A 26,527-nucleotide genomic window follows, 5' to 3' on the forward strand; every position below is an offset into this window, starting at 1 on the left:
CTCTCCACATCCACTCTATCTGTGTCCTCTGGTCCTAGACTCCCCCACTATAGGAAACATCCTCTCCACATCCACTCTATCTGTGTCCTCTGGTCCTAGACTCCCCACTACAGGAAACATCCTCTCCACATCCACTCTATCTGTGTCCTCTGGTCCTATACTCCCCACTACAGGAAACATCCTCTCCACATCCACTCTATCTGTGTCCTCCGGTCCTAGACTCCCCCACTATAGGAAACATCCTCTCCACATCCTCTCTATCTGTGCCCTCTGGTCCTAGACTCCCCCACCATAGGAAACATCCTCTCCACATCCACTCTATCTGTGTCCTCTGGTCCTAGACTCCCCCACTATAGGAAACATCCTCTCCACATCCACTCTATCTGTGTCCTCTGGTCCTAGACTCCCCACTACAGGAAACATCCTCTCCACATCCACTCTATCTATGTCCTCTGGTCCTAGACTCCCCCACTATAGGAAACATCCTCTCCACATCCACTCTATCTGTGTCCCCTGGTCCTAGACTCCCCCACTATAGGAAACATCCGCTCCACATCCACTCTATCTGTGTCCTCTGGTCCTAGACTCCCCCACTATAGGAAACATCCGCTCCACATCCACTCTATCTGTGTCCTCTGGTCCTAGACTCCCCCACTATAGGAAACATCCTCTCCACATCCACTCTATCTGTGTGCTCTGGTCCTAGACTCCCCCACTATAGGAAACATTCTCTCCACATCCACTCTATCTGTGTGCTCTGGTCCTAGACTCCCCCACTATAGGAAACATCTTCTCCACATCCACTCTATCTGTGTCCTCTGGTCCTAGACTCCCCCACTATTGGAAACATCCTCTCCCCAACCAAGGCCTTTCAATATTCTCATTCTTCTAAACTCCAGCCAGAACAGGCCCAGAGCCATCAAAGGCTCCTCATATGTTAACCCCTTCATTCCCAGGAGGGTACATTTCTGCTCTGAAAGTAGAAGACGCGGTTGGAGATCACAGTTTATTAACAACAATCACAAGGTAATAACACCAACTGCTGAACACAATGCACATGTTGATCTCTGTCAAAGAGTTGAAAATGCCCACATACAGTCCTATCACGTACACATTCGCTATGAATACCCCCACCGAGTGGATCGCCGGGGTCTCCCTCCCCACTGTGTACCGGGAGCACTGCTGAGGCTCCCTGCCACCCATCCCACAGTCTCTCTGACCCACTACCGCCAGTAAGGAGGCACACCGAGTCGACGGGTGAAGGTAAAACGTGGAAGGAGGAACCATCAGGAAGGAGGTACACGGTTCAACGGGTGGACATAAAACATGGAAGGAAGAGCCTCCAGGATTCAGGACCAGGACTGGGTAGCAGCTTCTTCCCCCAGGCTGTGAGACCAATGAATACCCTGCCTAAATACCCCCCACCCCCCAAAGGACTCGTCACTGGGACAGCCAGCTGTTCACTGCTCACCTGTGCATGCATTTTGAATCGTATTTATTAACTTATTTCTGGTATAATTTTTTTTGTGCTGTGTGTGATGTATGTTGCGAGGGTTCGCCGTGGTGGTTGTTTCGCTCGGTTGTACAATTTTACGGTCTGACGACGATAAACTTTAATATTGAACCAAGAGGTGTGCCTCCTTTTAGAATCCAGCGTCAGTAAGACCAAGGGATCGATTGTCAGGGAGGGGAAGTCGAGGGAACACACGCCAGTCCTCATCGAGGGATCGGTAATGGAGAGGGGGAGCAGTTCCAAGGTCCAGGGGGCCAGCATCTCCAAGGGCCCAACGTATCGATGCAGCTACAAAGGAGACATGGCAGCGGCTGCGTCTCACCAGGAGTCTGAGGAGATCCGGTGTGTCGCCAAAGACACTGGCAAGTTTCTCCAGGTGTACTGCGGAGAGTGTTCTAACCGGCTGCATCACCGTCTGGTATGGTGGGCGGGGGAGAGGGTGGAATGCACTGGATCGGGAATGAGCTGCAGAGAGGTGTAAACTCGGCCAGCTCCACCACGGCCACCAGCCTCCCCAGCATCCAGGACACCCTCTAAAGGTAATGCTCAAAAAGGGGGCGTCCATCACGATTGGCCCCCATGACCCAGGACGTGCTCTCTTCTCATTGCTCGGGAAGGCATTTCCGCCCACAGATTTTTTTTTCTTGCGCCATGCTCTGTAAATCCCTCAGACCTGTTTTATTTATTTCTGTGCAGAAAAGGGCCTTCCAGGCCAACGAGCTGCACAGCCCAGCAGCCCACCTCTCTCAACCTAGCCTAATCACAGGACAATTTACTATGACCGATTAACCTGCCAATTGGTACCCCTTTGGACTGTGGGCGGAAACCGGAGCACCCGGAGGAAACCCACGTGGTCACGGGGAGAACCTACAAACTCCTTACAGAACACCAGAGCTGAACTCCAAACTTCGACCCCGAGCTGTGATAGTGTCCTGCTAACCGCCTCACCCTACCGTTAGGAGTGTAAAGCCCAAGGGATCAAGATTTTCTGAGATACTCAAACCACCCCATCTGGCACCAACAATCATTCCAAAGTCACTTAGATCACATTTCTTCTCCCATTCTGACGCTTGGTCTGAACAACAGCTGAACCTCGCGACCATGTCTGCATGCTTTCATGCATCGAATTGCTGCCGCTTGATTGGCTGATTAGATAATTGCGTTAACGAGGCGTACAGGTGTACCCAATACTATAGCCACTGAGTGGTACATGGTGAATAAAGTTGATCCTTATTGATTCAGTCTAAGCTCTCGGGTAGGCTACAGGGGGCAGGGTAGAAGGGGGCTCGATGGACAACCACTTGGGCTGGGCAGGGAACTCACTGGACAGAGAAAGCCATTGGTCCATTCCAGCATCTGCTGAGTCACATGGTCACATTACAATCCTGCCACATGTTCATAAAATTACCACAAATTAATATTCATGATATGCATTAATATGCATGAAGCTGCGAATTGAAGGTGCTTCAGCCAATTTGTAATGAGCAGAGTGGGCTGTTGCTAATGCAAGGTCGTGGCCCGCTCCCTGGAGCACCCGTCGGGGGGAGGAGACATCAGAGTGGTGCAGAGTTGAGGGCTGCCCCCCACCGCTTCCCCCGGTAGTGCTGCCCTCCAGTGTGTGCTCAGTGGAAGACAAGCTGGATTGCATTCGTCTGCGTGAGATGAGAAACTGCTGTGAGCTGGTCTCGGCAGAAACGTGGCTTCAGGACAACATCCCGTGCACCACCAGGCCATGACACTCAGGGACGGGCTAGATTATTAAGCTTTCGGTATTAATTCTTGTAACTGTCGGATTTCCTGCTGTCATAATGATTTGTGCCGCGCGTGACTGTTGGTTTTGTGTTTTGTACCTTGACCCTGGAAGAACACTGTTTCGTTTGGCTGTGTTCATGCACGAGTTTGAATGACAATTAAACTCGAACTTGAACTTGTTGGAATGAGGCAACTTCTGCACCTGCCCCCCCCCCCCCCACCCAACCCTGCGGCCCACAATCCTCTCCTCCAGGCCCAGATGGAAGGCTGTAAAGATTGCAGATTTAACCTCGACTCTGAGTGAGCTCGGAGCATCAGTTCAAGGGATGTCGAGGGAGGGGACAGGTAGGAGCCATTTCCCTGATCGAGGTCAGTCAATAAGCGGTTGTTACCAGTCGAAGGTTGGGTGTGGGCGGCCGAAGAGAAACCTTCTCCCTGACAGATGGGTGGGATGGGAATGGAGGCAGCCCAAAACTTTTTCCTGGAAAGGGTGGCGGAGTCAGAGACCCTCTTCGCATTGACAAAGCACTTGGATGAGAATTTGAAAGACATGGGCTGGGGCCTGGGCTGTGGAAGTAGCCTGGACAGATCACCTGGACTGACACCAATGAACGGGGCCAAACACTGCCCACACATCCCTATAAATCTGAGGTCACCACATATTCACAATGACTTCTGAGCGCCTGGTCTGGAGCCCCAGAACTCTCACCCCAAATCTCTCTGCACTGGAACTTGTTTTCAGTGGACCCATAATAGATTGTATGGACGGCCAAAATGGTGGGGAAGGACTCTCCCTTCCCTAGACGATGGAAGGCTCTCCTTGTAGCTACAGAACTCTCACTGTCCTAGACAATGGATCTCCTTGTAGCTTAAGGACCCTTTCTTTCCTAGACAATGGAAGGATCTCCTTGTGGCTACAGAACACTCTCTGTCCTAGACAATGGATCTCCTTGTAGCTACAGAACTCTCACTGTCCGAGACAATGAAAGGAATTCTTTAGAGCTAAAGGACTCTCACTGTCCTAGACAATGCAAGGATCTCCTTGTAGCTACAGAACTCTCTCTGTCCTAGACAATGGAAGGATCTCCTTTAGCTACAGTGAAGGACCCTCTCTTCCCTACACAGAGGAGGGGCTCTCCTTCATCTTACAGTGAAGGACCATCTGGTCCACACACCATGGAGGGGCAACCTCCGCGCTTTTCCAGCAAAGGACCCTCTCCTCCACACCTCCCTCAATAATTGTACAGGCGCGGACGGGTGGTTAACAAAATGGTGGCGGGGCGGCAGGACTTCACAGGTCGAGGCTGGGAGGGTCGCCGCCAGACTGGGCAGGCTCAGTACAGAATGAGGAGGTGGGCGGTCAGGAGGGGCACGAGCGACGAGGAAGGCAGGCGGGCGGGCGGCTGTGCAGGGACAGGGGACGGCGGGAGATCCGGACCCACCGCATGGCCCTTTCACTACGACTGAGGTGAGATCGGACAGTCTGGAAGAGGCGAGCGGCGGCGTTCAGATCGGACGGAAAGGGCTGGCCCGCGGCCGATGTCACGGTGACAGTCTCTGATAAACCCAGTTGCCCTCGGCCTTGTGGGTGAGGGTGGAGTCAGATTCCTGCCCCTCCTTCGGGCGCTGGAACACGATGCGATCGTGCAGACGGCTGGTCTGCCCTTGCCAGAATTCTATGGAGTCGGGCTCGAGGAGATAGCCGCCCCTTGAAGGAAAGGATTACACCGTAAGGTAAGGTTGCAACTCTGCGAAGATCTGGCTAGACCACTCTTGGAGTATTGTACTCAGTTCCAGTCAACTCATTACAGGAAGGGAGTGGACGCTTTAGAGAGGGTGCACAGGAGATTCACCAGGATGCTGCCTGGATTAGAGAGGGTGCAGAGGAGATTCACCAGGATGCTGCCTGGATTAGAGAGGGTGCAGAGGAGATTCACCAGGATGCTGCCTGGATTAGAGAGGGTGCAGATGAGATTCACCAGGATGCTGTCTGGATTAGAGAGGGTGCAGAGGAGATTCAGCAGGATGCTGCCTGGATTAGAGAGGGGGCAGAGGAGATTCACCAGGATGCTGCCTGGATTGGAGAGGGGGCAGAGGAGATTCACCAGGATGCTGCCTGGATTAGAGAGGGTGCAGAGGAGATTCACCAGGATGCTGCCTGGATTAGAGAGGGTGCAGAGGAGATTCACCAGGATGCTGCCTGGATTAGAGAGGGTGCAGAGGAGATTCACCAGGATGCTGCCTGGATTAGAGAGGGTGAAGAGGAGATTCACCAGGATGCTGCCTGGATTAGAGAGTGTGCGGTGGAGATTCACCAGGACGCTGCCCGGATTAGAGAGGGTGCAGAGTAGATTCACCAGGACGCTGCCTGGATTAGAGAGGGTGCAGAGGATATTCACCAGGATGCTGCCTGGATTAGAGAGGGTGCAGAGGAGATTCACCAGGATGCTGCCTGGATTGGAGAGGGGGCAGAGGAGATTCACCAGGATGCTGCCTGAATTAGAGAGGGTGCAGAGGAGATTCACCAGGACGCTGCCTGGATTAGAGAGGGTGCAGAGTAGATTCACCAGGATGCTGCCTGGATTAGAGAGGGTGCAGAGTAGATTCACCAGGATGCTGCCTGGATTAGAGAGGGTGCGGAGGAGATTCACCAGGATGCTGCCTGGATTAGAGAGGGTGCAGAGGAGATTCACCAGGATGCTGCCTGGATTAGAGAGGGTGCGGAGGAGATTCACCAGGAAGCTGCCTGGATTAGAGAGGGTGCAGAGGAGATTCACCAGGATGCTGCCTGGATTAGAGAGGGTGCAGATGAGATTCACCAGGATGCTGTCTGGATTAGAGAGGGTGCAGAGGAGATTCAGCAGGATGCTGCCTGGATTAGAGAGGGGGCAGAGGAGATTCACCAGGATGCTGCCTGGATTGGAGAGGGGGCAGAGGAGATTCACCAGGATGCTGCCTGGATTAGAGAGGGTGCAGAGGAGATTCACCAGGATGCTGCCTGGATTAGAGAGGGTGCAGAGGAGATTCACCAGGGTGCTGCCTGGATTAGAGAGGGTGCAGAGGAGATTCACCAGGATGCTGCCTGGATTAGAGAGGGTGAAGAGGAGATTCACCAGGATGCTGCCTGGATTAGAGAGTGTGCGGTGGAGATTCACCAGGACGCTGCCCGGATTAGAGAGGGTGCAGAGTAGATTCACCAGGACGCTGCCTGGATTAGAGAGGGTGCAGAGGATATTCACCAGGATGCTGCCTGGATTAGAGAGGGTGCAGAGGAGATTCACCAGGATGCTGCCTGGATTGGAGAGGGGGCAGAGGAGATTCACCAGGATGCTGCCTGAATTAGAGAGGGTGCAGAGGAGATTCACCAGGACGCTGCCTGGATTAGAGAGGGTGCAGAGTAGATTCACCAGGATGCTGCCTGGATTAGAGAGGGTGCAGAGTAGATTCACCAGGATGCTGCCTGGATTAGAGAGGGTGCGGAGGAGATTCACCAGGATGCTGCCTGGATTAGAGAGGGTGCAGAGGAGATTCACCAGGATGCTGCCTGGATTAGAGAGGGTGCAGAGGAGATTCACCAGGATGCTGCCTGGATTAGAGAGGGTGCAGAGTAGATTCAACAGGACGCTGCCTGGATTAGAGAGGGTGCAGAGTAGATTCACCAGGATGCTGCCTGGATTAGAGAGGGTGCGGAGGAGATTCACCAGGAAGCTGCCTGGATTAGAGAGGGTGCAGAGGAGATTCACCAGGATGCTGCCTGGATTAGAGAGGGTGCAGAGGGAGATTCAGCAGGATGCTGCCTGGATTAGAGAGGGTGCAGAGGAGATTCACCAGGATGCTGCCTGGATTAGAGAGGGTGCAGAGGAGATTCCCCAGGATGCTGCCTAGATTAGAGAGGGGGCAGAGGAGATTTACCAGGATGCTGCCTGGATTAGAGAGGGTGCAGAGGAGATTCAATAGGATGCTGCCTGGATTAGAGAGGGTGCAGAGGAGATTCAATAGGATGCTGCCTGGATTAGAGAGGGTGCAGAGGAGATTCACCAGGATGCTGCCTGGATTAGAGATGGTTCAGAGGAGATTCCCTAGGATGCTGCCTAGATTAGAGAGGGTGCAGAGGAGATTCCCCAGGATGCTGCCTGGATAAGAGAGGGTGCAGAGTTGATTTACCAGGATGCTGCCTGGATTAGAGAGGGTGCAGAGCAGATTCAATAGGATGCTGCCTGGATTAGAGAGGGTGCAGAGGAGATTCAATAGGATGCTGCCTGGATCAGAGAGGGTAAAGAGGAGATTCACCAGGATGCTGCCTGGATTAGAGAGGGTGCAGAGGAGATTCAGCAGGATGCTGCCTGGATTAGAGAGGGGGCAGAGGAGATTCACCAGGATGCTGCCTGGATTGGAGAGGGGGCAGAGGAGATTCACCAGGATGCTGCCTGGATTAGAGAGGGTGCAGAGTAGATTCACCAGGATGCTGCCTGGATTAGAGAGGGTGCGGAGGAGATTCACCAGGATGCTGCCTGGATTAGAGAGGGTGCAGAGGAGATTCACCAGGATGCTGCCTGGATTAGAGAGGGTGCAGAGGAGATTCACCAGGATGCTGCCTGGATTAGAGAGGGTGCAGAGTAGATTCAACAGGACGCTGCCTGGATTAGAGAGGGTGCAGAGTAGATTCACCAGGATGCTGCCTGGATTAGAGAGGGTGCGGAGGAGATTCACCAGGAAGCTGCCTGGATTAGAGAGGGTGCAGAGGAGATTCACCAGGATGCTGCCTGGATTAGAGAGGGTGCAGAGGGAGATTCAGCAGGATGCTGCCTGGATTAGAGAGGGTGCAGAGGAGATTCACCAGGATGCTGCCTGGATTAGAGAGGGTGCAGAGGAGATTCCCCAGGATGCTGCCTAGATTAGAGAGGGGGCAGAGGAGATTTACCAGGATGCTGCCTGGATTAGAGAGGGTGCAGAGGAGATTCAATAGGATGCTGCCTGGATTAGAGAGGGTGCAGAGGAGATTCAATAGGATGCTGCCTGGATTAGAGAGGGTGCAGAGGAGATTCACCAGGATGCTGCCTGGATTAGAGATGGTTCAGAGGAGATTCCCTAGGATGCTGCCTGGATTAGAGAGGGTGCAGAGTAGATTCACCAGGATGCTGCCTGGATTAGAGAGGGTGCGGAGGAGATTCACCAGGATGCTGCCTGGATTAGAGAGGGTGCAGAGGAGATTCACCAGGATGCTGCCTGGATTAGAGAGGGTGCAGAGGAGATTCACCAGGATGCTGCCTGGATTAGAGAGGGTGCAGAGTAGATTCAACAGGACGCTGCCTGGATTAGAGAGGGTGCAGAGTAGATTCACCAGGATGCTGCCTGGATTAGAGAGGGTGCGGAGGAGATTCACCAGGAAGCTGCCTGGATTAGAGAGGGTGCAGAGGAGATTCACCAGGATGCTGCCTGGATTAGAGAGGGTGCAGAGGGAGATTCAGCAGGATGCTGCCTGGATTAGAGAGGGTGCAGAGGAGATTCACCAGGATGCTGCCTGGATTAGAGAGGGTGCAGAGGAGATTCCCCAGGATGCTGCCTAGATTAGAGAGGGGGCAGAGGAGATTTACCAGGATGCTGCCTGGATTAGAGAGGGTGCAGAGGAGATTCAATAGGATGCTGCCTGGATTAGAGAGGGTGCAGAGGAGATTCAATAGGATGCTGCCTGGATTAGAGAGGGTGCAGAGGAGATTCACCAGGATGCTGCCTGGATTAGAGATGGTTCAGAGGAGATTCCCTAGGATGCTGCCTAGATTAGAGAGGGTGCAGAGGAGATTCCCCAGGATGCTGCCTGGATAAGAGAGGGTGCAGAGTTGATTTACCAGGATGCTGCCTGGATTAGAGAGGGTGCAGAGCAGATTCAATAGGATGCTGCCTGGATTAGAGAGGGTGCAGAGGAGATTCAATAGGATGCTGCCTGGATCAGAGAGGGTAAAGAGGAGATTCACCAGGATGCTGCCTGGATTAGAGAGGGTGCAGAGGAGATTCAGCAGGATGCTGCCTGGATTAGAGAGGGGGCAGAGGAGATTCACCAGGATGCTGCCTGGATTGGAGAGGGGGCAGAGGAGATTCACCAGGATGCTGCCTGGATTAGAGAGGGTGCAGAGGAGATTCACCAGGATGCTGCCTGGATTAGAGAGGGTGCAGAGGAGATTCACCAGGATGCTGCCTGGATTAGAGAGGGTGCAGAGGAGATTCACCAGGATGCTGCCTGGATTAGAGAGGGTGAAGAGGAGATTCACCAGGATGCTGCCTGGATTAGAGAGTGTGCGGTGGAGATTCACCAGGACGCTGCCCGGATTAGAGAGGGTGCAGAGTAGATTCACCAGGACGCTGCCTGGATTAGAGAGGGTGCAGAGGATATTCACCAGGATGCTGCCTGGATTAGAGAGGGTGCAGAGGAGATTCACCAGGATGCTGCCTGGATTGGAGAGGGGGCAGAGGAGATTCACCAGGATGCTGCCTGAATTAGAGAGGGTGCAGAGGAGATTCACCAGGACGCTGCCTGGATTAGAGAGGGTGCAGAGTAGATTCACCAGGATGCTGCCTGGATTAGAGAGGGTGAAAAGTAGATTCACCAGGATGCTGCCTGGATTAGAGAGGGTGCGGAGGAGATTCACCAGGATGCTGCCTGGATTAGAGAGGGTGCAGAGGAGATTCACCAGGATGCTGCCTGGATTAGAGAGGGTGCAGAGGAGATTCACCAGGATGCTGCCTGGATTAGAGAGGGTGCAGAGTAGATTCAACAGGACGCTGCCTGGATTAGAGAGGGTGCAGAGTAGATTCACCAGGATGCTGCCTGGATTAGAGAGGGTGCGGAGGAGATTCACCAGGAAGCTGCCTGGATTAGAGAGGGTGCAGAGGAGATTCACCAGGATGCTGCCTGGATTAGAGAGGGTGCAGAGGGAGATTCAGCAGGATGCTGCCTGGATTAGAGAGGGTGCAGAGGAGATTCACCAGGATGCTGCCTGGATTAGAGAGGGTGCAGAGGAGATTCCCCAGGATGCTGCCTAGATTAGAGAGGGGGCAGAGGAGATTTACCAGGATGCTGCCTGGATTAGAGAGGGTGCAGAGGAGATTCAATAGGATGCTGCCTGGATTAGAGAGGGTGCAGAGGAGATTCAATAGGATGCTGCCTGGATTAGAGAGGGTGCAGAGGAGATTCACCAGGATGCTGCCTGGATTAGAGATGGTTCAGAGGAGATTCCCTAGGATGCTGCCTAGATTAGAGAGGGTGCAGAGGAGATTCCCCAGGATGCTGCCTGGATAAGAGAGGGTGCAGAGTTGATTTACCAGGATGCTGCCTGGATTAGAGAGGGTGCAGAGCAGATTCAATAGGATGCTGCCTGGATTAGAGAGGGTGCAGAGGTGATTCAATAGGATGCTGCCTGGATCAGAGAGGGTAAAGAGGAGATTCACCAGGATGCTGCCTGGATTAGAGAGGGTGCAGAGGAGATTCACCAGGATGCTGCCTGGATTACAGAGGGTGCAGAGGAGATTCAATAGGATGCTGCCTGGATCAGAGAGGGTGCAGAGGAGATTCACCAGGATGCTGCCTGGATGAGAGAGGGTGCAGAGGAGATTCACCAGGATGCTGCCTGGATTAGAGAGGGTGCAGAGGAGATTCACCAGGATGCTGCCTGGATTAGAGAGGGTGCAGAGGAGATTCACCAGGATGCTGCCTGGATTAGAGAGGGTGCAGATGAGATTCACCAGGATGCTGTCTGGATTAGAGAGGGTGCAGAGGAGATTCAGCAGGATGCTGCCTGGATTAGAGAGGGGGCAGAGGAGATTCACCAGGATGCTGCCTGGATTGGAGAGGGGGCAGAGGAGATTCACCAGGATGCTGCCTGGATTAGAGAGGGTGCGGAGGAGATTCACCAGGATGCTGCCTGGATTAGAGAGGGTGAAGAGGAGATTCACCAGGTTGCTGCCTGGATTAGAGAGTGTGCGGAGGAGATTCACCAGGATGCTGCCTGGATTAGAGAGGGTGAAGAGGAGATTCACCAGGACGCTGCCTGGATTGGAGAGGGGGCAGAGGAGATTCACCAGGATGCTGCCTGGATTAGAGAGGGTGCAGAGGAGATTCACCAGGATGCTGCCTGGATTAGAGAGGGTGAAGAGGAGATTCACCAGGATGCTGCCTGGATTAGAGAGGGGGCAGAGGAGATTCACCAGGACGCTGCCTGGATTGGAGAGGGGGCAGAGGAGATTCACCAGGATGCTGCATGGATTAGAGAGGGTACGGAGGAGATTCACCAGGACGCTGCCTGGATTGGAGAGGGGGCAGAGGATTCACCAGGATGCTGCCTGGATTAGAGAGGGTGCAGAGGATATTCACCAGGATGCTGCCTGGATTAGAGAGGGTGCGGAGGAGATTCACCAGGATGCTGCCTGGATTGGAGAGGGGGCAGAGGAGATTCACCAGGATGCTGCCTGGATTAGAGAGGGTGCGGAGGAGGTTCACCAGGATGCTGCCCGGATTAGAGAGGTTGCAGAGGAGATTCACCAGGATGCTGCCTGGATTAGAGAGGGTGCAGAGGAGATTCACCAGGATGCTGCCTGGATTAGAGAGGGTGCAGAGTAGATTCAACAGGACGCTGCCTGGATTAGAGAGGGTGCAGAGTAGATTCACCAGGATGCTGCCTGGATTAGAGAGGGTGCGGAGGAGATTCACCAGGATGCTGCCTGGATTTACAGAGGGTGCAGAGGAGATTCACCAGGATGCTGCCTGGATTAGAGAGGGTGCGGAGGAGATTCACCAGGATGCTGCCTGGATTGGAGAGGGGGCAGAGGAGATTCACCAGGATGCTGCCTGGATTAGAGAGGGTGCAGAGGAGATTCACCAGGATGCTGCCTGGATTAGAGAGGGTGAAGAGGAGATTCACCAGGATGCTGCCTGGATTAGAGAGGGTGCAGAGGAGATTCACCAGGATGCTGCCTGGATTAGAGAGGGTGCAGAGTAGATTCAACAGGACACTGCCTGGATTAGAGAGGGTGCAGAGTAGATTCACCAGGATGCTGCCTGGATTAGAGAGGGTGCGGAGGAGATTCACCAGGATGCTGCCTGGATTTATAGAGGGTGCAGAGGAGATTCACCAGGATGCTGCCTGGATTAGAGAGGGTGCGGAGGAGATTCACCAGGATGCTGCCTGGATTGGAGAGGGGGCAGAGGAGATTCACCAGGATGCTGCCTGGATTAGAGAGGGTGCAGAGGAGATTCACCAGGATGCTGCCTGGATTAGAGAGGGAGAAGAGGAGATTCACCAGGATGCTGCCTGGATTAGAGAGGGGGCAGAGGAGATTCACCAGGACGCTGCCTGGATTGGAGAGGGGGCAGAGGAGATTCACCAGGATGCTGCATGGATTAGAGAGGGTACGGAGGAGATTCACCAGGACGCTGCCTGGATTGGAGAGGGGGCAGAGGATTCACCAGGATGCTGCCTGGATTAGAGAGGGTGAAGAGGAGATTCACCAGGACGCTGCCCGGATTAGAGAGGGTGCAGAGTAGATTCACCAGGACGCTGCCTGGATTAGAGAGGGTGCAGAGGATATTCACCAGGATGCTGTCTGGATTAGAGAGGCTGCAGAGGATATTCACCAGGATGCTGTCTGGATTAGAGAGGGTGCAGAGGATATTCACCAGGATGCTGCCTGGATTAGAGAGGGTGCAGAGGAGATTCACCAGGATGCTGCCTGGATTGGAGAGGGGGCAGAGGAGATTCACCAGGATGCTGCCTGGATTAGAGAGGGTGCGGAGGAGATTCACCAGGATGCTGCCTGGATTGGAGAGGGGGCAGAGGAGATTCACCAGGATGCTGCCTGGATTAGAGAGGGTGCGGAGGAGGTTCACCAGGATGCTGCCCGGATTAGAGAGGGTGCAGAGGAGATTCACCAGGATGCTGCCTGGATTAGAGAGGGTGCAGAGGAGATTCACCAGGATGCTGCCTGGATTAGAGTGGGTGCAGAGTAGATTCAACAGGACGCTGCCTGGATTAGAGAGGGTGCAGAGTAGATTCACCAGGATGCTGCCTGGATTAGAGAGGGTGCGGAGGAGATTCACCAGGATGCTGCCTGGATTTATAGAGGGTGCAGAGGAGATTCACCAGAATGCTGCCTGGATTAGAGAGGGTGCAGAGGGAGATTCACCAGGATGCAGCCTGGATTAGAGAGGGTGCAGAGGGAGATTCAGCCGGATGCTGCCTGGATTAGAGAGGGTGCAGAGGAGATTCACCGGGATGCTGCCTGGATTAGAGAGGGTGCAGAGGAGATTCCCCAGGATGCTGCCTAGATTAGAGAGGGTGCAGAGGAGATTCCCCAGGATGCTGCCTGGATTAGAGAGGGGGCAGAGGAGATTTACCAGGATGCTGCCTGGATTAGAGAGGGTGCAGAGGAGATTCAATAGGATGCTGCCTGGATTAGAGAGGGTGCAGAGAAGATTCAATAGGATGCTGCCTGGATTAGAGAGGGTGCAGAGCAGATTCAATAGGATGCTGCCTGGATTAGAGAGGGTGCAGAGGAGATTCACCAGGATGCTGCCTGGATTAGAGAGGGTTCAGAGGAGATTCCCCAGGATGCTGCCTAGATTAGAGAGGGTGCAGAGGAGATTCCCCAGGATGCTGCCTGGATAAGAGAGGGTGCAGAGTTGATTTACCAGGATGCTGCCTGGATTAGAGAGGGTGCAGAGCAGATTCAATAGGATGCTGCCTGGATTAGAGAGGGTGCAGAGGAGATTCAATAGGATGCTGCCTGGATCAGAGAGGGTAAAGAGGAGATTCACCAGGATGCTGGCTGGATTAGAGAGGGTGCAGAGGAGATTCACCAGAATGCTGCCTGGATGAGAGAGGGTGCAGAGGAGATTCACCAGGATGCTGCCTGGATTAGGGAGGGTGCAGAGGAGATTCCCCAGGATGCTGCCTGGATTAGGGAGGGTGCAGAGGAGATTCCCCAGGATGCTGCCTGGATTAGAGAGGGTGCAGAGGAGATTCCCCAGGATGCTGCCTGGATTAGAGAGGGTGCAGAGGGAGATTCACCAGGATGCTACCTGGATTAGAGAGGGTGCAAAGGGAGATTCACCAGGATGCTGCCTGGATTAGAGAGGGTGCAGAGGGAGATTCAACAGGATGCTGCCTGGATTAGAGAGGGTGCAGAGGTGATTCAATAGGGTGCTGCCTGAATTAGAGAGGGTGCAGAGGAGATTCACCAGGATGCTGCCTGGATTAGAGAGGGTGCAGAGGAGATTCACCAGGATGCTGCCTGGATTGGAGAGGGGGCAGAGGAGATTCACCAGGATGCTGCCTGGATTAGAGAGGGTGCGGAGGAGGTTCACCAGGATGCTGCCTGGATTAGAGAGGGTGCAGAGGGAGATTCAGCAGGATGCTGCCTGGATTAGAGAGGGTGCAGAGGAGATTCACCAGGATGCTGCCTGGATTAGAGAGGGTGCAGAGGAGATTCCCCAGGATGCTGCCTAGATTAGAGAGGGGGCAGAGGAGATTTACCAGGATGCTGCCTGGATTAGAGAGGGTGCAGAGGAGATTCAATAGGATGCTGCCTGGATTAGAGAGGGTGCAGAGGAGATTCAATAGGATGCTGCCTGGATTAGAGAGGGTGCAGAGGAGATTCCCCAGGATGCTGCCTGGATAAGAGAGGGTGCAGAGTTGATTTACCAGGATGCTGCCTGGATTAGAGAGGGTGCAGAGCAGATTCAATAGGATGCTGCCTGGATTAGAGAGGGTGCAGAGGAGATTCAATAGGATGCTGCCTGGATCAGAGAGGGTAAAGAGTAGATTCACCAGGATGCTGCCTGGATTAGAGAGGGTGCAGAGGAGATTCACCAGGATGCTGCCTGGATTACAGAGGGTGCAGAGGAGATTCAATAGGATGCTGCCTGGATCAGAGAGGGTGCAGAGGAGATTCACCAGGATGCTGCCTGGATTAGAGAGGGTGCAGAGGAGATTCCCCAGGATGCTGCCTAGATTAGAGAGGGGGCAGAGGAGATTTACCAGGATGCTGCCTGGATTAGAGAGGGTGCAGAGGAGATTCAATAGGATGCTGCCTGGATTAGAGAGGGTGCAGAGGAGATTCAATAGGATGCTGCCTGGATTAGAGAGGGTGCAGAGGAGATTCACCAGGATGCTGCCTGGATTAGAGATGGTTCAGAGGAGATTCCCTAGGATGCTGCCTAGATTAGAGAGGGTGCAGAGGAGATTCCCCAGGATGCTGCCTGGATAAGAGAGGGTGCAGAGTTGATTTACCAGGATGCTGCCTGGATTAGAGAGGGTGCAGAGCAGATTCAATAGGATGCTGCCTGGATTAGAGAGGGTGCAGAGGAGATTCAATAGGATGCTGCCTGGATCAGAGAGGGTAAAGAGGAGATTCACCAGGATGCTGCCTGGATTAGAGAGGGTGCAGAGGAGATTCACCAGGATGCTGCCTGGATTACAGAGGGTGCAGAGGAGATTCAATAGGATGCTGCCTGGATCAGAGAGGGTGCAGAGGAGATTCACCAGGATGCTGCCTGGATGAGAGAGGGTGCAGAGGAGATTCACCAGGATGCTGCCTGGATTAGAGAGGGTGCAGAGGAGATTCACCAGGATGCTGCCTGGATTAGAGAGGGTGCAGAGGAGATTCACCAGGATGCTGCCTGGATTAGAGAGGGTGCAGATGAGATTCACCAGGATGCTGCCTGGATGAGAGAGGGTGCAGAGGAGATTCACCAGGATGCTGCCTGGATTAGGGAGGGTGCAGAGGAGATTCCCCAGGATGCTGCCTGGATTAGGGAGGGTGCAGAGGAGATTCCCCAGGATGCTGCCTGGATTAGAGAGGGTGCAGAGGAGATTCCCCAGGATGCTGCCTGGATTAGAGAGGGTGCAGAGGGAGATTCACCAGGATGCTACCTGGATTAGAGTGGGTGCAAAGGGAGATTCACCAGGATGCTGCCTGGATTAGAGAGGGTGCAGAGGGAGATTCAACAGGATGCTGCCTGGATTAGAGAGGGTGCAGAGGTGATTCAATAGGGTGCTGCCTGAATTAGAGAGGGTGCAGAGGAGATTCACCAGGATGCTGCCTGGATTAGAGAGGGTGCAGAGGAGATTCACCAGGATGCTGCCTGGATTAGAGAGGGTGCGGAGGAGATTCACCAGGATGCTGCCTGGATTGGAGAGGGGGCAGAGGAGATTCACCAGGATGCTGCCTGGATTAGAGAGGGTGCGGAGGAGGTTCACCAGGATGCTGCCTGGATTAGAGAGGGTGCAGAGGGAGATTCAGCAGGATGCTGCCTGGATTAGAGAGGGTGCAGAGGAGATTCACCAGGATGCTGCCTGGATTAGAGAGGGTGCAGAGGAGATTCCCCAGGATGCTGCCTAGATTAGAGAGGGGGCAGAGGAGATTTACCAGGATGCTGCCTGGATTAGAGAGTGTGCAGAGGAGATTCAATAGGATGCTGCCTGGATTAGAGAGGGTGCAGAGGAGATTCAGTAGGATGCTGCCTGGATTAGAGAGGGTGCAGAGGAGATTCACCAGGATGCTGCCTGGATTAGAGATGGTTCAGAGGAGATTCCCTAGGATGCTGCCTAGATTAGAGAGGGTGCAGAGGAGATTCCCCAGGATGCTGCCTGGATAAGAGAGGGTGCAGAGTTGATTTACCAGGATGCTGCCTGGATTAGAGAGGGTGCAGAGCAGATTCAATAGGATGCTGCCTGGATTAGAGAGGGTGCAGAGGAGATTCAATAGGATGCTGCCTGGATCAGAGAGGGTAAAGAGTAGATTCACCAGGATGCTGCCTGGATTAGAGAGGGTGCAGAGGAGATTCACCAGGATGCTGCCTGGATTACAGAGGGTGCAGAGGAGATTCAATAGGATGCTGCCTGGATCAGAGAGGGTGCAGAGGAGATTCACCAGGATGCTGCCTGGATGAGAGAGGGTGCAGAGGAGATTCACCAGGATGCTGCCTGGATTAGAGAGGGTGCAGAGGAGATTCACCAGGATGCTGCCTGGATTAGAGAGGGTGCAGAGGAGATTCACCAGGATGCTGCCTGGATTAGAGAGGGTGCAGATGAGATTCACCAGGATGCTGTCTGGATTAGAGAGGGTGCAGAGGAGATTCAGCAGGATGCTGCCTGGATTAGAGAGGGGGCAGAGGAGATTCACCAGGATGCTGCCTGGATTGGAGAGGGGGCAGAGGAGATTCACCAGGATGCTGCCTGGATTAGAGAGGGTGCGGAGGAGATTCACCAGGATGCTGCCTGGATTAGAGAGGGTGAAGAGTAGATTCACCAGGATGCTGCCTGGATTAGAGAGTGTGCGGAGGAGATTCACCAGGATGCTGCCTGGATTAGAGAGGGTGAAGAGGAGATTCACCAGGACGCTGCCTGGATTGGAGAGGGGGCAGAGGAGATTCACCAGGATGCTGCCTGGATTAGAGAGGGTGCAGAGGAGATTCACCAGGATGCTGCCTGGATTAGAGAGGGTGAAGAGGAGATTCACCAGGATGCTGCCTGGATTAGAGAGGGGGCAGAGGAGATTCACCAGGACGCTGCCTGGATTGGAGAGGGGGCAGAGGAGATTCACCAGGATGCTGCATGGATTAGAGAGGGTACGGAGGAGATTCACCAGGACGCTGCCTGGATTGGAGAGGGGGCAGAGGATTCACCAGGATGCTGCCTGGATTAGAGAGGGTGCAGAGGATATTCACCAGGATGCTGCCTGGATTAGAGAGGGTGCGGAGGAGATTCACCAGGATGCTGCCTGGATTGGAGAGGGGGCAGAGGAGATTCACCAGGATGCTGCCTGGATTAGAGAGGGTGCGGAGGAGGTTCACCAGGATGCTGCCCGGATTAGAGAGGGTGCAGAGGAGATTCACCAGGATGCTGCCTGGATTAGAGAGGGTGCAGAGGAGATTCACCAGGATGCTGCCTGGATTAGAGAGGGTGCAGAGTAGATTCAACAGGACGCTGCCTGGATTAGAGAGGGTGCAGAGTAGATTCACCAGGATGCTGCCTGGATTAGAGAGGGTGCGGAGGAGATTCACCAGGATGCTGCCTGGATTTACAGAGGGTGCAGAGGAGATTCACCAGGATGCTGCCTGGATTAGAGAGGGTGCGGAGGAGATTCACCAGGATGCTGCCTGGATTGGAGAGGGGGCAGAGGAGATTCACCAGGATGCTGCCTGGATTAGAGAGGGTGCAGAGGAGATTCACCAGGATGCTGCCTGGATTAGAGAGGGTGAAGAGGAGATTCACCAGGATGCTGCCTGGATTAGAGAGGGTGCAGAGGAGATTCACCAGGATGCTGCCTGGATTAGAGAGGGTGCAGAGTAGATTCAACAGGACACTGCCTGGATTAGAGAGGGTGCAGAGTAGATTCACCAGGATGCTGCCTGGATTAGAGAGGGTGCGGAGGAGATTCACCAGGATGCTGCCTGGATTTATAGAGGGTGCAGAGGAGATTCACCAGGATGCTGCCTGGATTAGAGATGGTGCGGAGGAGATTCACCAGGATGCTGCCTGGATTGGAGAGGGGGCAGAGGAGATTCACCAGAATGCTGCCTGGATTAGAGAGGGTGCAGAGGAGATTCACCTGGATGCTGCCTGGATTAGAGAGGGAGAAGAGGAGATTCACCAGGATGCTGCCTGGATTAGAGAGGGGGCAGAGGAGATTCACCAGGACGCTGCCTGGATTGGAGAGGGGGCAGAGGAGATTCACCAGGATGCTGCATGGATTAGAGAGGGTACGGAGGAGATTCACCAGGACGCTGCCTGGATTGGAGAGGGGGCAGAGGATTCACCAGGATGCTGCCTGGATTAGAGAGGGTGAAGAGGAGATTCACCAGGATGCTGCCTGGATTAGAGAGTGTGCGGAGGAGATTCACCAGGACGCTGCCCGGATTAGAGAGGGTGCAGAGTAGATTCACCAGGACGCTGCCTGGATTAGAGAGGGTGCAGAGGATATTCACCAGGATGCTGTCTGGATTAGAGAGGCTGCAGAGGATATTCACCAGGATGCTGTCTGGATTAGAGAGGGTGCAGAGGATATTCACCAGGATGCTGCCTGGATTAGAGAGGGTGCAGAGGAGATTCACCAGGATGCTGCCTGGATTGGAGAGGGGGCAGAGGAGATTCACCAGGATGCTGCCTGGATTAGAGAGGGTGCGGAGGAGATTCACCAGGATGCTGCCTGGATTGGAGAGGGGGCAGAGGAGATTCACCAGGATGCTGCCTGGATTAGAGAGGGTGCGGAGGAGGTTCACCAGGATAATGCCCGGATTAGAGAGGGTGCAGAGGAGATTCACCAGGATGCTGCCTGGATTAGAGAGGGTGCAGAGGAGATTCACCAGGATGCTGCCTGGATTAGAGAGGGTGCAGAGTAGATTCAACAGGACGCTGCCTGGATTAGAGAGGGTGCAGAGTAGATTCACCAGGATGCTGCCTGGATTAGAGAGGGTGCGGAGGAGATTCACCAGGATGCTGCCTGGATTTATAGAGGGTGCAGAGGAGATTCACCAGAATGCTGCCTGGATTAGAGAGGGTGCAGAGGGAGATTCACCAGGATGCAGCCTGGATTAGAGAGGGTGCAGAGGGAGATTCAGCAGGATGCTGCCTGGATTAGAGAGGGTGCAGAGGAGATTCACCGGGATGCTGCCTGGATTAGAGAGGGTGCAGAGGAGATTCCCCAGGATGCTGCCTAGATTAGAGAGGGTGCAGAGGAGATTCCCCAGGATGCTGCCTGGATTAGAGAGGGGGCAGAGGAGATTTACCAGGATGCTGCCTGGATTAGAGAGGGTGCAGAGGAGATTCAATAGGATGCTGCCTGGATTAGAGAGGGTGCAGAGAAGATTCAATAGGATGCTGCCTGGATTAGAGAGGGTGCAGAGGAGATTCAATAGGATGCTGCCTGGATTAGAGAGGGTGCAGAGGAGATTCACCAGGGTGCTGCCTGGATTAGAGAGGGTTCAGAGGAGATTCCCCAGGATGCTGCCTAGATTAGAGAGGGTGCAGAGGAGATTCCCCAGGATGCTGCCTGGATAAGAGAGGGTGCAGAGTTGATTTACCAGGATGCTGCCTGGATTAGAGAGGGTACAGAGCAGATTCAATAGGATGCTGCCTGGATTAGAGAGGGTGCAGAGGAGATTCAATAGGATGCTGCCTGGATCAGAGAGGGTAAAGAGGAGATTCACCAGGATGCTGGCTGGATTAGAGAGGGTGCAGAGGAGATTCACCAGGATGCTGCCTGGATGAGAGAGGGTGCAGAGGAGATTCACCAGGATGCTGCCTGGATTAGGGAGGGTGCAGAGGAGATTCCCCAGGATGCTGCCTGGATTAGGGAGGGTGCAGAGGAGATTCCCCAGGATGCTGCCTGGATTAGAGAGGGTGCAGAGGAGATTCCCCAGGATGCTGCCTGGATTAGAGAGGGTGCAGAGGGAGATTCACCAGGATGCTACCTGGATTAGAGTGGGTGCAAAGGGAGATTCACCAGGATGCTGCCTGGATTAGAGAGGGTGCAGAGGGAGATTCAACAGGATGCTGCCTGGATTAGAGAGGGTGCAGAGGTGATTCAATAGGGTGCTGCCTGAATTAGAGAGGGTGCAGAGGAGATTCACCAGGATGCTGCCTGGATTAGAGAGGGTGCAGAGGAGATTCACCAGGATGCTCCCTGGATTAGAGAGGGTGCAGAGGAGATTCACCAGGATGCTGCCTGGATTAGAGAGGGTGCGGAGGAGATTCACCAGGATGCTGCCTGGATTGGAGAGGGGGCAGAGGAGATTCACCAGGATGCTGCCTGGATTAGAGAGGGTGCGGAGGAGGTTCACCAGGATGCTGCCCAGATTAGAGAGGGTGCAGAGGAGATTCACCAGGATGCTGCCTGGATTAGAGAGGGTGCAGAGGAGATTCACCAGGATGCTGCCTGGATTAGAGAGGGTGCAGAGTAGATTCAACAGGACGCTGCCTGGATTAGAGAGGGTGCAGAGTAGATTCACCAGGATGCTGCCTGGATTAGAGAGGGTGCGGAGGAGATTCACCAGGATGCTGCCTGGATTTATAGAGGGTGCAGAGGAGATTCACCAGGATGCTGCCTGGATTAGAGAGGGTGCAGAGTTGATTTACCAGGATGCTGCCTGGATTAGAGAGGGTGCAGAGCAGATTCAATAGGATGCTGCCTGGATTAGAGAGGGTGCAGAGGAGATTCAATAGGATGCTGCCTGGATCAGAGAGGGTAAAGAGTAGATTCACCAGGATGCTGGCTGGATTAGAGAGGGTGCAGAGGAGATTCACCAGGATGCTGCCTGGATTAGAGAGGGTGCAGAGGAGATTCAATAGGATGCTGCCTGGATTAGGGAGGGTGCAGAGGAGATTCACCAGGATGCTGCCTGGATTAGGGAGGGTGCAGAGGAGATTCCCCAGGATGCTGCCTGGATTAGGGAGGGTGCAGAGGAGATTCCCCAGGATGCTGCCTGGATTAGAGAGGGTGCAGAGGAGATTCCCCAGGATGCTGCCTGGATTAGAGAGGGTGCAGAGGGAGATTCACCAGGATGCTACCTGGATTAGAGTGGGTGCAAAGGGAGATTCACCAGGATGCTGCCTGGATTAGAGAGGGTGCAGAGGGAGATTCAACAGGATGCTGCCTGGATTAGAGAGGGTGCAGAGGTGATTCAATAGGGTGCTGCCTGGATTAGAGAGGGTGCAGAGGAGATTCACCAGGATGCTGCCTGGATTAGAGAGGGTGCAGAGGAGATTCACCAGGATGCTGCCTGGATTAGAGAGGGTGCAGAGTAGATTCACCAGGATGCTGCCTGGATTAGAGAGGGTGCAGAGGAGATTCCCCAGGATGCTGCCTAGATTAGAGAGGGTGCAGAGGAGATTCCCCAGGATGCTGCCTGGATTAGAGAGCGGGCAGAGGAGATTGACCAGGATGCTGCCTGGATTAGAGAGCGGGCAGAGTAGATTGACCAGGATGCTGCCTGGATTGGAGAGGGTGCAGAGGAGATTCCCCAGGATGCTGCCTGGATTAGAGAGCGGGCAGAGGAGATTGACCAGGATGCTGCCTGGATTGGAGAGGGTGCAGAGGAGATTCCCCAGGATGCTGCCTGGATTGGAGAGCACATTTAATGAGATGAGCACATTATCTCTTTGGAGCGAAGGAGGATGAGAGGTGACTTGACAGAGGTGAATAAGATGAGGCACAGATCGAGAGGACAGCCAGAAACTTTCCTCCCTAGATGGAAATGGCAAATACCAGGGGGCATAATTTTAAACTGATTGGGGGATGGGTGGGCCAGATGGAACGTCAGAAATCGTATTTTTTACACTGAGCGTTGGTTGTGTAGGACATCCTGCCGGGGGTGGAGGTGGAAGCTAATACATTCGGGATATTTCCGAAGCACTCCGATAGTCACATGGATGATAGGTAGGCAGAGGGCCCAATGGGAGGGGAGGGTTAGATTGACCTGAGAGCAGGTTATGGGTTTAGCATAGCATCATGGGCCGAAGGGCCAGTACCATGGTGAACCGATCGAGGTTCTATTTATTTTGCAGGTTAAGGGCTTCCGGTCCTTCGAGCTGAGCTGCTCACCGATTTAACCCCCGCATAACCGCAGGACAATCCACTCTGAGCAATTAACCTACCAAATGGTAGGTCTTTTGAGGGTGTGGGAGGAAACCCACACGGTCACGGGGCGGGGGTGAGGGAGAACGTGCACAGACTCCCTGACAGAGGAGGTGGGAGCCGACCCCCGAACCCCGGCGCCCTCAGCTGGGGCGGAACAGCTTTTGCCGCTACGCCACGGGGGCGCCCCGCGTGTCCTGCGCGCCATGGGAGTGAGCCAGTTGGGTTGACAACTGACGGGCTCGCCGGCAGCTTCCGGATTTCGCTTCGAGACCTCTCGGCGCTACCTGTCCTGCGCTCGACTCCCCCACTCCCCCCAACCCTCCCCTGGCCATCACTCACCAGTAGTCAGGCATTGGCACCTCCTGCGCTTTGTAGAGTTCCTCCAGTTCTGAATTCTTTGTCCTCAAAAACTGCAAGAAGAACAGGAACCAGAGGCTGGATAAGACGGGACCTTATTCCTTGGAATGTGGGAGGCGATCTTATAGATGTCCATGAAATTATAAGGGTTATACAGTACTGTGCAAAAGTCCCAGACGTGCATTCACACAGATATCTCTCTCTCTCTCTCCCTCCCTCCCTCTCTCCCTCTCCCTCTCTATCTCTTTTGCACAATACCAGTTCTGTATTTGTCAACGTGGAGCAAACAGCAAGTTTGTAAATCTGACGGGAGCAAAGGATGTTGGGAATGGGGAGGGTGGAGAGCCATGGGAGGGGTGTGGGACAGGGGGCAGAGAAGGAGTTTCAGGGGACAGAGAAGGAGTTTCAGGGGTTGGCGGAGGGCAGACACACCCCCAACCCTGAGACACCAGGCAAGGTCATCCGATTCCAAACAACCTGTTTGTTGATCATTACGGAATGTCTCTCTGGCGCTTCCCGCTCCCTCCCTTCCCCTTTCCCCAACCATGACTCCCCTCTCCCTCCCCCTTTTCCCAACCATGATTCCCCTCTCCCTCCCCCTTTTCCCCATCATGATCCCCACTCCCTCCCCCTTTTCCCAACCATGATTCCCCTCTCCCTCCCCCTTTTCCCAACCATGATTCCCCTCTCCCTCCCCCTTTTCCCAACCATGATTCCCCTCTCCCTCCCCCTTTTCCCAACCACGATTCCCCTCTCCCTCCCCCTTTTCCCAACCATGATTCCCCTCTCCCTCCCCCTTTTCCCAACCATGATTCCCTCTCCCTTCCCCTTTCCCCAACCATGATTCCCCCTCTCCCTCCCCCTTTTCCCCATCATGATCCCCTCTCCTTCCCCCTTTTCCCAACCATGATTCCCCTCTCCCTTCCCTCCTTCCCTTTGCCCCAACCAATTCCCCCTCTCCCTCCCCTTTTCCCCATCATGATCCCCTCTCCCTCCCCCTTTTCCCAATCATGATTCCCCCTCCCTCCCCCTTTCCCCAACCATGATTCCCCTCTCCCTGCCCCCCCCTCCCCACTCTCAGTCCACTACAGAGACCCGTATCAGAATCAGGTTTATCATCACTGACATATGCCATGAAATTTGTTTTTTTTTGCTGCAGCGGTACAGTGCGATACATAAAGTTACTCCAGCACTGTAAAAGTCTTAGGCAACCCCAGATATAGATATCTGTGCCTGAGACTTTTGCACAGTGCTCTGGATGGGGCGACTGGGTATAAGGAAGAAAAGCGCACAAGGTGAAGAGGTAAAGATTCATTGGGAACTGAGCGACTCTTTAACGCTCGAAACGGTGGAACAAGAACACTCCTCACACGCTAAACCCTTTCGTTCCCGGGATCACTCTCGCCAACCTCCTCGAGACCCTCTCCAATGTCAGGACCTCCGTTCTCGGATAAGGGATTGGAAGAACCTCGTTCGGCTTAAAGAATCCCGAGACTCATTTCCTTGCGGGCAGAACTGAGAAATACAATAGAATCAACGGAAAAAACTACACACGAAGGCTGGCACCCAAGAGGGAGCTGGCTGAGTTTACAGCTTTCTGCGGCTGATCCCCCCACCAAGATCCTCCGCGGTGGCCCCCTCCCCACACCAGACTGAGCTACAACCAGTTCGAATGCTCTGCATGGGCCAAACTGGAGGAAAATTGTTCTAGTGTGGATGGGGCATCTTGGTCAGCATGGACCAGAGGGGAAGAAGCTGTTCCTGAATCGTTGAGTGTGTGTCTTCAGGCTCCTGTACCTCCTCCCTGATGGCAGAGGGGAAGAAGCTGTTCCTGAATCGTTGAGTGTGTTTCTTCAGGCTCCTGTACCTCCTCCCTGATGGCAGAGGGGAAGAAGCTGTTCCTGAATCGTTGAGTGTGTGTCTTCAGGCTCCTGTATCTCCTCCCCGATGGCAGAGGGGAAGAAGCTGTTCCTGAATCGTTGAGTGTGTGTCTTCAGGCTCCTGTACCTCCTCCCTGATGGCACAGGGGAAGAAGCTGTTCCAGAATCGCTGAGTGTGTGTCTTCAGGCTCCTGTACCTCCTCCCTGATGGCAGAGGGGAAGAAGCTGTTCCTGAATCGCTGAGTGTGTGTCTTCAGGCTCCTATACCTCCTCCCTGATGGCAGAGGGGAAGAAGCTGTTCTTGAATCGTTGAGTGTGTGTCTTCAGGCTCCTGTACCTCCTCCCTGATGGCAGAGGGGAAGAAGCTGTTCTTGAATCGTTGAGTGTGTGTCTTCAGGCTCCTGTACCTCCTCCCCGATGGCAGAGGGGAAGAAGCTGTTCCTGAATCGTTGAGTGTGTGTCTTCAGGCTCCTGTACCTCCTCCCTGATGGCAGAGGGGAAGAAGCTGTTCCTGAATCGTTGAGTGTGGGCCTTCAGGCTCCTGTACCTCCTCCCTGATGGCAGAGGGGAAGAAGCTGTTCCTGAATCGTTGAGTGTGTGTCTTCAGGCTCCTGTACCTCCTCCCTGATGGCAGAGGGGAAGAAGCTGTTCCTGAATCGTTGAGTGTGTGTCTTCAGGCTCCTGTACCTCCTCCCTGATGGCAGAGGGGAAGAAGCTGTTCCTGAATCGTTGAGTGTGTGTCTTCAGGCTCCTGTACCTCCTCCCCGATGGCAGAGGGGAAGAAGCTGTTCCTGAATCGTTGAGTGTGTGTCTTCAGGCTCCTGTACCTCCTCCCTGATGGCAGAGGGGAAGAAGCTGTTCCAGAATTGCTGTGTGTGTGTCTTCAGGCTCCTGTACCTCCTCCCTGATGGCAGAGGGGAAGAAGCTGTTCCTGAATCGCTGAGTGTGTGTCTTCAGGCTCCTGTACCTCCTCCCTGATGGCAGAGGGGAAGAAGCTGTTCTTGAATCGTTGAGTGTGTGTCTTCAGGCTCCTGTACCTCCTCCCTGATGGCAGAGGGGAAGAAGCTGTTCCTGAATTGTTGAGTGTGTGTCTTCAGGCTCCTGTACCTCCTCCCTGATGGCAGAGGGGAAGAAGCTGTTCCTGAATCGTTGAGTGTGTGTCTTCAGGCTCCTGTATCTCCTCCCCGATGGCAGAGGGGAAGAAGCTGTTCCTGAATCGTTGAGTGTGTGTCTTCAGGCTCCTGTACCTCCTCCCTGATGGCACAGGGGAAGAAGCTGTTCCAGAATCGCTGAGTGTGTGTCTTCAGGCTCCTGTACCTCCTCCCTGATGGCAGAGGGGAAGAAGCTGTTCCTGAATCGCTGAGTGTGTGTCTTCAGGCTCCTATACCTCCTCCCTGAT

The 26,527-nt window shown here is 54.1% G+C and overlaps 1 protein-coding gene across 1 annotated transcript in view; it reads right to left on the bottom strand.

Annotated features, from left to right (window-relative positions):
- Positions 1–992: 992 nt before the first annotated feature.
- The window catches only part of pnpo (pyridoxamine 5'-phosphate oxidase), a 46,425-nt gene continuing 20,890 nt past the window's right edge, over positions 993–26,527 (bottom strand). The window contains exons 6-7 of the mRNA XM_059963029.1: positions 23,231–23,301; positions 993–4,973 (exon numbers count right to left, since the gene is read on the bottom strand). Of these exons, the coding sequence (XP_059819012.1) occupies positions 4,808–4,973; positions 23,231–23,301 (237 nt within the window). The 3' untranslated portion in view covers positions 993–4,807. The remainder of the gene's footprint in view (positions 4,974–23,230; positions 23,302–26,527) is intronic.

Source organism: Hypanus sabinus, unplaced genomic scaffold (assembly GCF_030144855.1).
Source record: "Hypanus sabinus isolate sHypSab1 unplaced genomic scaffold, sHypSab1.hap1 scaffold_888, whole genome shotgun sequence".
NCBI classification, from domain to species: domain Eukaryota; kingdom Metazoa; phylum Chordata; class Chondrichthyes; order Myliobatiformes; family Dasyatidae; genus Hypanus; species Hypanus sabinus.